Source organism: Geotrypetes seraphini, chromosome 18, assembly GCF_902459505.1.
Source record: "Geotrypetes seraphini chromosome 18, aGeoSer1.1, whole genome shotgun sequence".
Classification (NCBI taxonomy): Eukaryota; Metazoa; Chordata; class Amphibia; order Gymnophiona; family Dermophiidae; genus Geotrypetes; species Geotrypetes seraphini.
Window position 1 is genome coordinate 8,772,108 of NC_047101.1, and position 16,865 is coordinate 8,788,972.

Genomic DNA, 16,865 nt, shown 5'->3' on the forward strand with positions numbered 1-16,865 from the left:
TCAGGTACTCAAGCGGGCTTAAAATCTAATTAATGTACCTGGGGCAGTGGAGGATGAAGTGACTTGCCCTGGGTCACAAGGAGCAGCCCAGGGTTTGAACCCACAACCTCAAGGTGCTGAGGCTGTAGCTCTAACCATTAGACCACTTCTCCCTCCATTTTAAAATGATCAATTTGGAGATATTTTTTTTTTTCTTTTATGCTTTCTAAAGGTTTATGTTGTAGGCCAATGATTTAATCCACAGTGGACCAATAGGGGGAATTATTTTTCCACTCAGAGAATAGTTGCGCTCTGGAATGCGTTGCCAGAGGTTGTGGTAAGAGCAGTTAACATAGCTGTTTTTAAGAAAGGTTTGGACAATTTCCTGGAGGAAAAGTCCAGAGTCTGTTATTGAGAAAGACATGGGGGAAGCCACTGCTTGCCCTGGATCAGTAGCACGGAATGTTGCTACTCTTTGGGGTTCCAGAATCTTTTATTACTCTTTGGGGTTCCAGAATCTTGTTGTTCTTTGAGATTCTGTATGGAATGTTGCTAATCCTTGGGTTTTGGCCAGGTACTAGAGACCTGGATTGGCCACCGTGAGAACGGGCTTAATGGACCATTGGTCTGACCCAGTAAGGCTATTCTTATGTCCTTATGATTTGAAGGCATCAATAAGATGAAGCGAAAGGCATGGGGATAGTTGTTTTATTGATTTGTTTGTTCATTGTGTGTGTTTTTGTGTTTTTTTTATTATTGTTCTTGATCCTCCCTGTACTTTCAAATAAAGGAAAGAGTGGAATATAAATTGATTTTAAATTGAATTATAATTCCAAGCATCCTACATCAGCCATTTTAGAATATATAGATCATAACAATATAAAAATTGCCATACTGGGACAGACCAAAAGTCCATCAAGCCCAGTATCCTGTTTCCAACAGTGGCCAACCTAGGTCCCAAGTATCTAGCAATATCCGAAGTAGTAAAACAGATTATTTGCTGCTTGTCCTAGGAATAAGCAGTGGATTTTCCCCAGGACATCTCAATAATGGCCTTTGGACTTCTCTTTTAGGAAATTATCCAAATCTTTTTTAAACCCTGTTAAGCTAACTGATTTTACTACATTCTCCAGCAATTAATTTGAGTTTGATTACGCATTGTGTGAAGAAACATTTTCTCCGGTTTGTTTTAAATCTATTACTTAGTAGCTTCATCACATGGCCCCTAGTCCTAGTATTTTTGGAAAGAGTAAACAAGTAATTGATCTCTATCCTTTCCACTCCACTCAGGTTTAATAAAGATCTTGCAGGGTTCTCATTGTAATTTTGTGACATAACTAGCATTGCGTTCCAACTGGTCTAGTGAAGTAGATGGTAGATAATGTTGAGCCACAAAACCGTGATGAAAGAAAGAACTAGAAAATGTATTCACATACCAAGTCACCAATTCATCAAAATCAAAACCCAAAAGCGATCATACAGCTGGGAAAATAAAAGCTGGTTTTGTTATGGATTTATTTGCTCTGCTGCTGATTTTTCTGGTACTTTTAGTTCATCTCGCCTTGCTTTCTGCCACTTACATTAGTGTAATGTGGTACTCCGAGAAAACCTTTTTAGACTATCCAGAGGTTTGGTTGTCTATTGATTTCATTTTCAGTTTAAGCCCGGCTGCATTTGCTTTAAGGCACTGACAGGCTCAATTCCTGAGTAGCTCATGGAATCTTTTATTATTATAAGTTCTAAACATCTTAGAAAATCGCATCCAATGTTTTCATTCCCCTCAGTTAAGGGATGTAAATACAAGGAATTTCAGGAACGACCGCTGTCTTTTCAGGTAGCCTCATGGACTAGGGATTTAACTCATCTATTTACATTTCCAATTTTTAATCTAATCTAATCCTTAGGTTTGTATACCGCATCATCTCCACATTCGTAGAGCTCGACGCTGTTTACAGTAGGAGAAATAGGAAAGAACTACAACAGAGGGTTAGAGGTCGAAGTGTGAAGAAAATTTAGAGGACTTGGGATGCCAAGATATAAGAGTTTCCTTGATTCCTAAGTTGGAGGGAGACTTACATTTTTTTGAGAAAAGCCAGGTTTTCAGATGTTTGCGGAAAACTTGGAGAGAGCTCAAGTTCCGAAGAGGGGAGGTAAGGTTGTTCCAGAGCTCAGTGATTTTGAAGTGGAGGGAGGTCCCTAGCTTTCCTGTGTGGGAAATGCCTTTTAGCGAGGGGAAGGATAGTTTTAATTTGTGGGAGGATCTGGTGGTATTAGGGTTTGAGGAATTCCAATTTCATACCAATAATTTTGTTGTGCCTCTTTTGGAATCTTTTGAAAGTTAGAATCTGGATCCTTATTCATTTGTAATACGAATTTCTGTGAACCGCATAGAACTTAATGGTATTTGCGGTATACAAGTGAGTTTTATGTTATGTTATGTTATGTTATGTTATCTCTTGTTGTCCTAACAAAGAAAGGAGGCAATCGAGATGTCAAAATCCACCAAACAGTGACTATTATTGTAAAAAGTCACAAAATCATAAATGGTCCCGAGTATGATCCCAGTTTCGGCATCCGTAGATGCCTTCTTCAGGGAACTAGTAACACCAAGCAAAACAGGAGAAAACATTAAAGTAGTGCAAATATGGAAAGCATGTCAAAACAGCTAAAAAAAAATAAAAATAAAGTATAATCAAAGCCATGTAAATAAATAAATAAATCCTCCAAATGTAGAAAAACACTGTGGGGTGGTCTACGTCACCAGGACAGTCCAACCAACCACAGGAATGGACTTAGGTATCAGAAAACCGGGTTGTGCAGAAGAACAAATGTGGAACCTGATCCTGGACTGTCAAGAGTTTAAAATTGTAAAGTTTATTGATGTATAACAGCAATAAAATGTATCGCAATGTACTGAAAGTCAAACTCATTCCAACAGTATGATTGCACGGCATTAATGATGGCCAGACCCTACACGGGCCGTGTTTCGGCTAGATGATTGCACGGCATTAATGATGGCCAGACCCTACACGGGCCGTGTTTCGGCTTTATCTAGCCTTCCTCAGGGGTCCTTAAAATGCAGTCACAAGCGTTCGAAAGACAATAAGTCCTGTTCAGTCGCACCCGCCCTCTTCACATCACAACAAACCTGCCACCAGCTCTCGAGTCAGCTGCGGGTACTGCAAGCGGAGGGAGTGGTGGCAGGTTTGTTGTGATGTGAAGATGGCGGGTGCGACTGAACAGGACTTATTGTCTTTCGAACGCTTGCGACTGCATTTTAAAGACCCCCTGAGGAAGGCTAGATAAAGCCGAAACACGGCCCGTGTAGGGTCTGGCCATCATTAATGCCGTGCAATCATTGTTTTTAGACTGTTGGAATGAGTTTGACTTTCAGTACATTGCGATACATTTTATTGGTTTTATACTCATAATGAAAGCAAGGAAATTTGATCATGTCACTCCTCTTAAGAAGGCACACTGGCTTCCAGTAGCGCATCGAATTCAATATAAACTAAATCTACTTACTTTCAAATCCCTGTTATATAAAACCCCAGCTTTCATCTACAAGTTATTGATCCCTTATACCCCAATCAGATCACTGAGATCTATTGACCAACATCTATTAGTTACGCCCTCACTTAAAGTTATTAATACTCGGTGGCACTTTATCTTCTCCATTACATCTCCTCAAACTTGGAACTCAGAGAAGAAAAGAACTTAGATAAATTTAAAAGTCAACTTAAGAGCTTTCTTTTCAAAGACTCTTATGATATTTAGGAGTCCCAGCCTATTTTTGCTTATTTTCATAAGGCTACTTCTTTTATTTCCCTCCTATTGTTTTTTACCATTATCGTCCTTCTTTCTATCATTATTATTGTATTTCATTACCCTGTCTTTCCCTTTGTTTTCCTTATTTTGTTTATTCTGTTAGTCGTTAATTTAATATGTTTTGTTCGGTGTCCATCTGGCTTTTATAACGCCTGTATTATCTGTAAATTGAATGATTTGTTCATCGCTTAGATATTTGAGTAAGCGATTAATCAAATACTTAATAAACTTGAAACTTGAATAAACTTTTACAATTTTAAAACTCTCGGAAGTCCAGAATCTGGTTCCACATTTGTTCTTCTGAATAAATAAATAAATGTATAAATAAGCATATCAAACCATCTAAGAAACACATGATCCTAGTCGGGACCTTTTAAGGTTTTGTGACTTTTTACTATAATAAAGTCACTGTTTGGTGGATTTTCACATCTCGATTGACTCCTTTCTTTGTTTGGCTGTTTGATATTGAGGCAAGACTCTTCGTCCCCTTTTGCTTGCTTGGCCCTTGGTGTCCTAACATTTTTAATAGTACTGTCTATTTTCTAGGTGCCCACAGCAAGATACTGCCTTATATCCTCATGGGGAGTCTGATCATAGCAGTTGGGTTCATGACGCTGTTTATCCCTGAAACACTGGGGGTAGCTCTCCCAGAAACAATTGAACAGACTCAGAAGATTTCTCTGTAAGTGTGGATTGATCATTCCAGGTTTCAACATTTTAATGTTCTCATCCACCATATGTGCTTTTTTTTTTTTTTTGCGTGCATAAAAAGTGGCCAGAATTAGTTTGGGGAGGGAAACGTTTGTGTGGGGATTACTTGTTAAAATCACCAAACTGTGCACCTGCTCATATGTATCGGGGAGTTTCCCTTTCAAAAGTCACGCGCAGGATTTCAAAGTGGCCCTGAGGATTAATACGTCCCCGTTAATTCTGTCAAAGGCACCATCATGGTATTTAGCAGATATGGCCAGTGATTTCTTAGCATACAAATCTCCCCACAAGACTCTCGCTTGGTACCAATATTTTAGGATGCCTTTGCCAAAATGACAGATCTCCTTTTGCCTCCACTGCGATTACAGAAGTATGTCTTCCTTTATTATGAATCTCCCAAAGGTAAGGACTTCGGTTTTAAACACTGAAAGCTGGTTTGCAGATTGCTGGGCCTGAATATTCAACCAAGGAAAAAGGTCACCTTGTAAACGTTGAATCTTGATGCTGTTAGAACTGCAAAACCAAACACGAGAGAGGGCTCAAACCATTAGGTCATTCAGTTTGAATGTTCTTCCTTCACACACCAGAGGTTGTATTTTTTTCTTTTTAACTGCAGTGTGAGCTGCCTCATGACTAGGATGGTTGATTCTTGAGCTTTATCAGATAACAGTTCAGAGCTCTGTATATGAGACAATTAAATGCTTTCCTAAGATCAAAAAGAGGAGTTTATTGGTACAGTCGCGTTATGAAAAAAAAAGTATAGGCTGTGTGTATGGGGGTGGTTTTTTCTTTTAATTTTAGGTGGATTTAATTCAGTTCACCAAAACACAATTTCCTGTGACACCCCCCTTCTCTTATCCCCAGCATCAGCCCCCCCCCCCTTATTCCACCTGCCTAGCACTGGAATGCTCCACAGAACGGCAGCAACAGCTTACTCCTTTGGGTATGCTTTTGGCACTGTGCAGGATCTCAAAGCAAGGGCGGGTACCTCTGTGGATCACGAGAAGTACCTGTTGCAGTCCCTGTAGCTGGATGCTGAGACGCAGACCGAATGACAGGAACAAAGGAGTGAAACCCCCCCCCCCCATCACCATTTTACAGAATGGGAACAGCCATTCCTCAGTACAGGCAGCCCCCGAGTTACAAACACCCGACTTAAGTACAACTTGTACTTAAGAACGCGGATGTGGCTTCATTTGATTACACTGAGCAGTATTTCCAGTGACTTTGACTCCTACACTTCTCCTGCAGCAGATTCAGGAATGATGCATGGCCACATTAAGAACAGCGTGTGGTTGTGCATGCTGTACCTTAGAGGGAACACTGGTAGGGACAGTTGGACCTTTTGTCAGCTGGCAGCTGATGGAAGCAGCAGGAATCTTAAAATCTACAAGTTCTGAGTTACATATAAATCCGGCTTAAGAACTGGCTTAAAACCATAACTCATTCTTAACCCGGGGACTGTCTGTGTAGGAATAATCAGGCCTTTGTGACATCACTGAAGAGTTTGGCTCTTAGGCATTGGTGGAATGAGGCATTATGACATCACAATATCAGTTCTGGAATGTTGCTGGTGGCTTCATTTGATTTCACTGAGCAGTATTTCCAGTGGCATAGACTCAGCAGGTCCAGGAACGATACATGGCCGCATTAGAAACAGTGTGTGGTTGTGCATGCTGTACCTTAGAGAGAACACTGGTAGGGACAGTTGGCCCTTGTGTCACCTGGGAGCAGAGGTTAAGCAGCAAGAATCTTAAAACCCACAAGTTCTGAATTACATTCAAATCCACCTTAAGAACCGCTTTAAAAAGGTAACTCATTCTTAACCCGGGAACTGCCTGTTACAATGACTTTGCCCCAGCAGCACTGATAGTCGACATCATCAGAGCGGGGCACAAAAGACCCATCAGGGATGCTGTGTTGGGGTTTTCCAGTTATAACCGAAAATCAAAAACCATACCTGTGAATCTAAGCTCAAGACTATTTGACGTCAGTGGCTCCCTGTTGTTTTAAGGCTTTGCTATTTGGAAGCAAGGGACATAAATGATAACTGTTTCATTCTTAAACAAACAAACAAACAAAAAAAAAAACGTTCAGGTCAGTGGCAAATTTCATTCAGGGGAGACGAGAAAACAAGCTGAAAAAAGATTCCAGGTCAGTCACCTGGCAGAGAGTCAACGCTGAACATAACTTCAGCATTAACTTCAGTCTTATTAAATGGTGCATGATCTGTAGAAAATCTGTATTATGGCTTTCAGTGAAAGTATATAGGATCATCGAACACTCTAGGCCAGGGGTGCCCAATAGGTCGATCGCGATCGACCGGTAGCTCGCCAAGGCAAAGTGAGTCGATCATCCAGGACTCCCTTTGCCTTGGCGATCTATCGGGCTGATCAATCTTTCTCTCCCCGACGTCAATTCTGCCGTCGGAGAGGAAGTTCGGGCCAGCCAATTGCTGCCTGGCTGGGCGGAAATTCCTCTCCGACGGCAGAATTGACGTCGGGGAGAGGAAGATTGATCGGCCCGAAGCAGAGAGAGCATGGGGCGTCGTCGGCGGCTTTGAGGCCTGTTATCCATTGGTGGCGTTTGGGTCCTGTTCCCCGGTGGCAGTGGCTTGGGGAAGGGCAGGGAAAAAGAAAGAAAGGGGGCAGGCAGGGAAACAGAAGGAAAGAAGAGAAACAGAAAAAAAGAAAGGGGGCATGAAGAGAGAAAGAAAGAAAGGTCAGGGAGAGAGGAAGAAAAAGTTGGGGGAGGGAATGAGGTGTGGAGGAGAGGAAGCATACAGGCTGAAAGAAAGATTGGATGCACAGTCAGAAGAAGAAAGTACAACCAGAGACTCATGAAATCACCAGACAAGGTAGGAAAAATGATTTTATTTTAAATTTAGTGATCAAAATGTGTCTGAATTTATATCTGCTGTCTATATTTTACAATATGGTCCCCTTTTACTAAACCACAATAGTGGTTTTTAGCGCAGGAAGCCTATGAGCGTCGAGAGCAATGCTGGGCATTCAGCGCAGCTCCCTGCGCTAAAAAATGCTATTGTGGTTTAGTAAAAAGGGAGGGGGTGGGTATTTGTCTATTTTTGTATGGTTGTTACTGAGGTGACAGTGCATAGAGTCATCTGCTTTGACCTCTTTGAAAAAACCCCGGAATAGGAATGATAATTAACAATTCTATGCGTACAGTGTGCGTTGTGTTTTTTTAAAATTTTATTGTTGGTAGATCATTTTGACTTGGTCATTTTAAAAGTAGCTCGCGAGTCAAAAAAGTGTGGGCATAAAGCACATACTTAATTGCTAATAAAAAATGTATTTCTTTTAAAACCTTCTGGAAAAGTAACAACAGCTGGAGAGAAGTCTTGCATGCATCCTTCTCTACATGCATTTTTTTGTTAAAATGTGAAGTACTTTCTAACTCACAGATTTTTTTTTTTTTTTTACTTTTCAGATTCAAATGTATGAAAAAATCCCTGGTTGCAAATGTTTTCAGAGCAAAGGACAAAAATCCCCAAATCCTTAAAAATACGGCTTTATGACTTTTCATATGATGAGTAGGGGTTTTTTTTTTGTTTTTTCTTAATATTTTTCTGCAAGAATTTTTTTTTTTTTCTAAACAAGACATAATAAGCAGCAGTTGCACAAATATAGTGGGAAACAGTGTGTTATTTCAGGAAGAATACATCAACCAAAACCGGACACACAAAAGGTTTCAATTTGCCACTCCTTAACCAAAGGATGAGTGAATAAAAGTGGATTACAGACAAGATGGTTCACAGTAGATGTAGAAAAAATAAAACTGGAACAGGGCATCTGAAGATTCTGTAAGATCACTCATCTCGTAGCTGGCTGCAAAATTTCAAAGGCAAAAAAAAACACCAAACGAACAACATTCTATACAGAAAGATACAATAAAGTGCTGCTTAGAACTGTGGGATAATGCAGGTTATAAATATTATAAATAGATAAATCCTGTGGCATCACTGTACCAGAAAAACTGCGGGATGATGAGTCTAAGGGAATTATGGACAATAAAGCAATTGTTATCTCCAATGAAAGCTGGATGTGAAGAAACCAGATGGTGCTGGTAAGAGAAACACCAGTTGTGACCAATTATTCCATAAATTAAGTGGACGTGGCAGAGGGAAAACCCAGGGCTGGCCGAAAGCAGTCTGCTGTGACAAGAAAGGTCACATTTAGAGGGAGCAATGCCAGACTAGGGGCTGGAGGGGAAAGGGAAGAAATTGGACCAAGGGGGGGTGGGAATGTGCGTGGAGCGCTGCCATTGAAGCTGGCTCAGGGCGCCATAACCCTTTGAGTCAACTCTGTTTGCAACCCATCCTGGTTAGAATTGATATTCACTTGCAGGGTGCGATTCAGAAAAAAAATATATGTATTTGGGGTTTATCAGAAGAGCTTTGGGTGTGAGGAGTTCCACCAGATGTAAATCAGTGTGTAAGTTGCATTATTCTGTAACGGTGTGCACGTTTTTAAGTGAATGCCCCAAGCCCGCCCATGGCCACACCCCCTTTGCAGAGCAGCGGGGGGGGGGGGGGGGTGTTGCTATTTCTGCCCCCATTTCGGCGCCCTGTATCCATTTCAGCTTTTCTACGCTGAAAATTTGGTGCGACGCGAACACTTCACATTCATCACTGTATATTTAGAATTCCCCTGTAAATGTCTGTGCTAATCGTAAGCAGTGTTAACGCACGATAATGAACACTTCAGCGCTTCTCAACGCCCAATTTTAATGTGCCTTGAGTGCAAAATCTTTGTGCGCGTCAGTAAAACGTCTCCTAAGTTTGTTATTCTCCATTTTCCCCTCATGCTGAATTTTTACCATTCGTAACATAGTAAAAGACAGCAAACAAAAGACCTGAACTGTCCATCCAGTCTGCTCAATGTATATACACAGTATAAATTCATGATCAAATTGTCTTTTATTTTTTCCCCTCTGATATTTCTGGGCCTTGAGCTGTAGAAGTCCACCCGGTACTGTCCTTAAGTTCCAACTACTGGAGTTGCCATTGTGGCTCGCTCCAGCCTATCCAAGCTATCTCATCGTTTGCGGGATACAGACCATAAAAGTCTGCCCAGTACTGGCCCTAGATCTTCAATTTATACCATTTCATTTTCTAATTAGAGATCCACTGTGTTCATTCCACACTTTTTTTTTTTTTTTTTTTATTCCATCACCTTGGTCGGGAGTGCATTCCAGGCATCCACCACCTAACATTAGTCCTAAGTCTACCATCCCCCAACCCCAACCTGAATTTATGCCCTCTAGTTACATTACATAACAATCTATTTCTAGACTGCAATTACCGGAGAGTTCAATGCGGTTTACAAACGCAGTTCAAAAAGACAGGTGAGGTAGTTTTTTTAAGAGCTGAAGAACTTTGAAAACAAAAAAGTTTTCAATTGTTTTCTAAAATGAAGATAAGAAATAGACTTCGATAACAGCCTTTTGAAATCGTTTATCGCATGGTGCAACCTGGAAAGAGAGAGTTCTATCACGGTATCTTTTGTACCTGCAGCCCTTAAGTGGTGGAAAAAAAAAAAAAAAAAGCTTTGGTACCACGTGAACAGTGTAAAGAAGAATAACAAAACAGATCTATCAAATAAGAAGGAACCAGACCCATTGCTACCTTATAATAAACACATCCCAGTTTAAAAAGAATTCGTGCCTCAGCAGGCAACCAGTGCCGTTCACAATAATAATATGTTATGTGATCATATTTTTTTAATCCATAGATGAGCCTGGCTGCAGTATTTTGCATTATTCGTAATTTGGTGTGGTTTTTCTTAGTACATGTGCTACGATAGTCTAAATGACCAAGGATTGGACCAAAATTTTAAAGGCTGATAAATCAAAATAGCTTCCGAGTGTTCGGAGTTTCCATAAGATGTTTAAAACCTTTACGGACAACCATATCAAGCCACGCTAGCGGGGTTAACGCGCGTGACATTTCAACACGCTTTAACTCCCATGCTGGCCTAAAAACTACCGCCTACTCAAGGGAGGTGGTAGCGGCTAGCGCAGCCGGCGGTTTAACGCACGGTATTCCGTGCGTTAAACCGCTAGCGCGGCTTGATAAAAGGAGCCCTTAGTTCTGTGTTAATACCTTTCAAGTACTGAATTAAGTGCAAAGCACCATCTTCGGATCAGTAGCTTATTTCTTAAAAGCTGCAGTAGTTTCGCTCACGTTCCCGACTTCCTGTATGGTCTGCAGTTGAAATCTGGTGTTGACCAGGATCACTGATTTAAGATCATTGGAGGCGATCTCTTTATGGATAGTTTAAGGGAACAGAGGCATGCTGGCCGCCTAGACATCTGAATCCTGAGGTTTTTCACAGGCTGAGCCCCACCGAGAACGGAAATATTCACCCTTTTAAGTTGCTTTGCCTCGGGCTGTCATTCGCTTGGCACTAGGATAATCCCTTTTCCTAAAGTTGTGCAGTGCTGAATTTTATCTTACTTTTCCAACATCAGAAAACACCTGGTTTCAGGGGAAGAGGGAATGAACTGTGCAAGGGGTTTGCCTGGGACTGAGGGAAATTAAACTGTGCCCTTAGTTAATATGCTTGCCACTAGAGAATGACACGGGGAGAAATTTTTCCCTGTCCCCGAGGGAACTCATTTTCATGTCCCATCCCCGTGAGTTCTTTTCCTGTCCCTGCCCTCCCATTCCTGCAAGTTCCGTCCTCATCTGCACAAGCCTCAAACACTTTAAAATCATAAGTGTTCGAAGCTCGTGCAATTAAGGCAGAGCTTACAGGAATGAGGTAAGGACAGGGACAGTGACAAAACACACGGAGACAGGGACAAATTTGTCCCTGTGTCATTCTCTACTTGCCACCTTCAAACAATACAAAAACAGCACCACATATCTTCCCAGAGAGGGGAGGAGCAGACTTGGTTAAATAGTGGGTAGGTTACCAGCAGTGGGAATGACCCCAGAGTTTCTCTGACCCTATTCCCTTCTCATTACTATGGCGCTTCCAGCTAATCGGGACCAGCTTCTTTTTGGGTTCTATCACCATGATCCTCCTTTTTCAACTGTTTGGAGTCCCTCCCCATTGCTCACTTTTATATCCCCTCTGTCTTTGGAAAGTCTTTGGACCAGGGCTCCTTTTTTAGATTTCTGCAATCTCTAAATCCAGCCACAAGGTGGTAGCATTGCACAATTATAAAGTTAGCAGCAGAGTCTGTCTCCATCCTTCTCTCTCACACCCCTTGGATCATCAGTACTGTCTCCCAGCTCACCTCAGGAGTGGGGAACCATGACCAAGTCTTTCATAATATAGTGCACAATACTGCCATTGGGTCAGTAGCTTATTTCTTAAAGCAGCAGTAGTTTTGTTCACATTTCTGACTTCCTGTATTGTCTGTAGTTGAAATCTGGTGAATACCCCATTTTAAAGGCAAGGCTTAGGATAATCCCCGCTCTAGATGTGATAAATGATTGCGGTGGGAGTCTGAGTGTCTTGGTTTATGAATATATATACTACAGCTGTGCTTTCAATACAAACATGAAATTGCCTTTATAAGGATGGGGCGTGGAGGGGGGGGGGTTATAGATGAGTATTAAAACAATTGCAGCTAAAAACTGAGTGAAACGGTGTGTTGACCATGTTAGTCCACTTTTCAAGGTAATATATAGAAATAAAACAAAAAAATAAAATAAAGGCAATAAGGTATACCTTTTTTTATTTTTTTAATTGGACTAACTTAATGCATTTTAGGAATAGTTATCAAAGGTAATCCCTTATTCCTCAGATCAGAAATAAGCAAAAGGGACACATGAAAGCATTCCAGAGACGGTCTTGCAGGAAGAGGGAGGAATTGGGCGGGTAGGAGACAGAGTTTAAATTTCTTTGTAGTGTGAAAGAAAGCCAAGGTCTTTACGTCCTGTCTGGTAGGTATCAAAAATATGTCATCATTTTGATTTCAAAGGTGTTACGTTCTTGGATTGTCCCAGAATTTCCTTTTAGCATTCTCGCCATAAGATCACGTGGTGCATCGGTCAGTTTCTCCAACGTGTTGCCCGACAGAGGTGATGTCCTAGTTGGCTTTGCTAATTATAACCCCCCCCCCCTTTTTTTTTTAAATTTAGTTACAAAGTCACACAGCAAAAGCCCCGAAGCTCTTTAAATCCCTTGGGCTTTGGGGCAGTTACTGCAGCAATCGCGCTATTGGGCTTTGTTAAAAGTGGGGATAAATGCATGAAGTTAGTCCAGTCAAAAAAAAATGTATCGCCTTATTGCCTCTGTTTTTGTTTCATTTCAATATATTAGCTAAAAACTGGTATGTTTACATTTTAGCTCTATTAGTCACAATAAAGCTGTGACAAAATCATATTATTTTAAGAAAACATTTTCACTTGTAACCCTCTTTTTATATTTGGAATATAGAAGCACACTTGGCAGCTCTTCATTTTTCTAACTGAACAAATTCATTTGGAGTTGCATTGCATAAACATTTTGTGAATCTCCTGTTAAAGAGGATATTAAGTGTATATATTAGATTATTTGATATTACAGTAACTCCCTCTTCTACAAAGCTGCGGTAGCAGCTGCCACGCGGGAACCTCCCCGAAGCCCTTTAAATCTCTATGCGCTTCGGGTCCGTTACCAAGCGACTTTGTAGAAGACAGGGGTAAATGTTTCCTTGTTCTTATATTTTCTGGCAGGACCATTTTTATGCTTTTTTTTAAAGTGTGGGACGCAATTATCAAAAGTGTGTTTTTGTAACAATTTTTATTTTTTGTAACCTTTTTAAAGGCTTCTGAAAACCTTTGTTTAAAGACTTTGCACAAATTGGGTTTTGCTGGAGCTCTTATAATGCTTTTTAAAAGATGATATATGAGATCTGAGAAGCATAAATTAATCATTTTTGTTTACTTAAATCTTCCAATAACTACTGAGAACTTCTGTATCAAACAGAATGCAAATTAGGATGGTTCAAAAATGCTCTTGTAAGATAAAGAAGATTTACTATTAATATGCAATTTTGATAGGTGGCTTGTTATAGTAGCAGTGACCTTCTCAATCAAAGATTTGGTAGCTGAGATAAATTTGGCACTATCTCTAATTGGGGCTCATATGTTTTTAAAGTTCAACCAATAAAAACAATTTAGAACACCTAGTACTTGGAGGGGGAGGGAGTTCCCCAATATTATTGAATATGTACACCCAGCCCCAACTCTTGCATGCTTTAGACCTGCAGCTATATATCTGAGTCTGCTTTTGAGTTGCACAAGGGCATATTAGTGATGCCCGATTTCAGGGGAAAATTTTTTCAATTCAATTCAGCCCAATGAATTGATTTTTTATTTTTTTTCGATTTGATTCGATTCACTACACTTTCCTGCCCAATCAAGCATTTTTTTTTTCCAAACGTCCTGGTGGGTTTATTTTGTAGCCTCTTCATCCATCCCACCCCCTATGCCCTCTCCAACCCCACGCCGGCGCTGTAATGTAATCAAAATAAACAAAAAAGACTTTCCCTCTCTCTTTTAGGTCCTAGCTCACGCTTGCTGGTTTTGATTTATTTTGGACTGTGTGTTGGATTTCATTTGGTAGAACTTTCCAGTAGGTTCTGTGGCCCTTATAATTGGGAATATTATATTGGGGTGTTAAGATCAATGATGAAAAGATGAGGATATTATTATTGGTTTATTGTAGGATCAATTTCAGGTTTATTTTGACCATAATATAGGGGTCCTTTTACTAAGCCATGCTAACGTGTCCATAGAATATAATGGACGCGCTAGCGTGCCTTAGTGAAAGGACCTCATAGTTACTATGTAGCTTTTCATGCTGCCTTGATTAATTTAGGAAAACAATTCCCACTCGCTGTCCATCCTATCATTCCCTCTGCAAGAAACTCCCCAACCCTTATATGTCCTGCCTGTCCAAATTAGATTGTAAGCTCTTCTGAGCAGGGACCAACTGTTGCAGGTTAACTGTATAGCGTTGTGTAGGCCTTTCAGCGCTATAGAAATGATTAAATAGTTGTTGTAGTAATAAAGAAAACCAGAAGCTCTACCTCTAACTTGGTCTTATTCTTGAGTGTGCTTTTTTTTTTTTTTTTTGTCATCCTTTTTTCTTAATTTTTGCAATTCTTTTAGGCCTCCTTTTATTAAACTGCACTAGCAATTTTTAGTGCCAGGAGCTGCACTGTTCCCGACGCTCGTAGAGTTCCTATGAACGTCGGGAGCAGCGCAGCCCATTCAGTGCGGCTCTCGGCACTAAAAACTGCTAGCTAAGTTCAATAGAAGAGGGGGTTAGTTTGTTAATTTATTTAATTTTTTAACCAGTTGTCCCCAAAGAGGTCAGAACAGCTTACAGGTTAAACATACATGTTACACAGGGTGCCCACAAAAACACTCCTCAAATTTTTTTTTTTTTTTTAAATGGTTACAAAATCAAAACTTATTGGAATATGGTTATAAATAAGATGCCAGCAAACACAAATCCCCCAAAGCACGGTTCGCAAGATCTTGCACATTCGCTTGCACTTTCACCCTTATTGGTGCCGAAGTTACAACCGTCAGACGATGCAACGCGACAAAATGTCCAAGTGTTCCTTAAGTGGCCCCAGCGGTCACCGGACATTACCGTTTGACTTTTTCCTTTGGGGGTACATACCTCCACTACCCATAACTACGGACGATCTGTAGGAACGCACCACTGAAGCTATAAACGCGATCACGCCGGATATGCTTCGGAGAGTCTGGTCCGATGTTTGCCGAAAACAGATACTATATGAAACTTTAAGTTGATGAAACTGTAGCCTCAAAGGTGAAAGAATAGTCCAATAAATTGTATTTATAAAAAGAAAAGTAAATGGTTAAAATATGAAAGACAAAACTAAGGCTCAATGATGATTTTAGCAGCTCTTCATAAAAAATTACTGCACTAACTTCCTGAGTCTTAAAAACTTAAGAGTGGTGATATTGCATTGAGTTTGGGGCAGACGTTTGAACCATTAATGCAATTAAAGAATTATACACCATAAGATTCTAATTCTCTAGTTGAGAGCATGTCGAGCCCCTTTTCTAATTTTTAAATACCTCATCTTTCTTTTTTTCAACCAGAAAAATACTGCTCTCCGCTTCAGCCTAAGACAATGTACACCAGGCAAGGACAGTTGGTTTTCAAACCTGTCCTGGGATCACCACCGGCTGTAAGATTTTCATGGTGCACAGATTGGATTATGCATGGGAGTATTAATTCAGATCTTGGATGCCACCCCCTCAACCACAATTTCAAAAAGAGTGCCTTCTGTGGTGGTGGGGGGAGGAGGGGAGTCTATCTCATAATGTGTGGGAACAGCTTCAAATGGGCTTTCTGACATTGGAGGCTGTTTGGAAATAAGGACTTATAAATAAATCTGAATGTCATAACTGCTGCTGGAACGCCTTTTTCTTCCTTCCTAAGGACTGCTAAAATTATTTACAACCCACACTAGGTGTAGCTCTGCTGAGATGCAAGATTTTCCAACAGAGATTTTTGGCAGCTGAAAGATGCAAAGGGCCAGTGTTGAACATCTTCACTTACACGTAGACAGAGGCATAAAGGAAATAGATAATTGAGCATGTGGGTGCAAAGAGTCCATGGCAGAGCTGGGATTCAGATTCAAATTCCACCATCTGACCGGAAGACTATTAAAGATAAGGATGATAAAGGGTATGGAACTCCTCTCGTCTGAGGAAAGACTAAAGAGGTTTGGGTTCTTCAGCTTGGAAACGAGACGGCTGAAGGAAGCAGGGGCAGCCCTATAATGAGGCCAACTGAGGCGGCACGCTTGAAGGAGCGACACCTTGTTGCACGCCTTCTGCCTTCACCCTTCTCCCCACAATCGGTGTTTTTCCTGTTCTACCACCCTCCGCTGTCGTCATCGCATCTATTTTTAGTTTTCTGTAAAAGTTGCCGGGCGGCAGGACCAATCCCCTGCGTCTTCTCTCCATTAAAGTCCACCCTCTCTGACAACTTCCTGTTTACACTGGGGTAGGCTGTTGTGGAGAGAAGATGCAGGGATTGGCGGCAGGGAATCGGTCCCACCACCCGGCAACTTTTACAGAAAACTAAACGTAGATGGGGAGGGGGGGGGGGGGGTAGAATGGGAAAAATGACGATTGGGAGGGAGAAAGGTGATAACAGTAGAGGCCAGGAAGGGGAGTGGCAGAGAGGGCCGGCAGCAAGATGCTGCTCCCTCAACATTGCCGCCAGAAGATAGATATTGGGAGTGGGAGAAGGGAGAGATGTTGGACTCGTGAGGAAAGGAGGGTAAGAGAGACTTGTGAGGAGGTAGAATATCAGCTATTATGGTGTGTTAAACTG

General features: G+C 41.1%; 1 protein-coding gene across 3 annotated transcripts in view; it reads left to right on the forward strand.

Annotated features, from left to right (window-relative positions):
* LOC117351910 (solute carrier family 22 member 4-like) overlaps positions 1–16,046 on the forward strand; it is a 67,424-nt gene extending 51,378 nt beyond the window's left edge. Inside the window, exons 9-11 of one of the 3 annotated variants that reach the window (XR_004537525.1) lie at positions 4,354–4,489; positions 7,969–8,604; positions 15,620–16,046. Coding sequence is in view for 2 of the 3 variants with exons in the window: in XM_033927780.1 (XP_033783671.1) it covers positions 4,354–4,489; positions 7,969–8,056 (224 nt within the window). In the remaining variant the exon portion in view is untranslated. Of the gene's footprint in view, positions 1–4,353; positions 4,490–7,968; positions 10,168–15,619 lie in introns of those variants that run through there. The other 2 variants (XM_033927781.1, XM_033927780.1) reach the window with 2 other exon arrangements.
* The last annotated feature ends 819 nt before the right edge of the window (positions 16,047–16,865 follow it).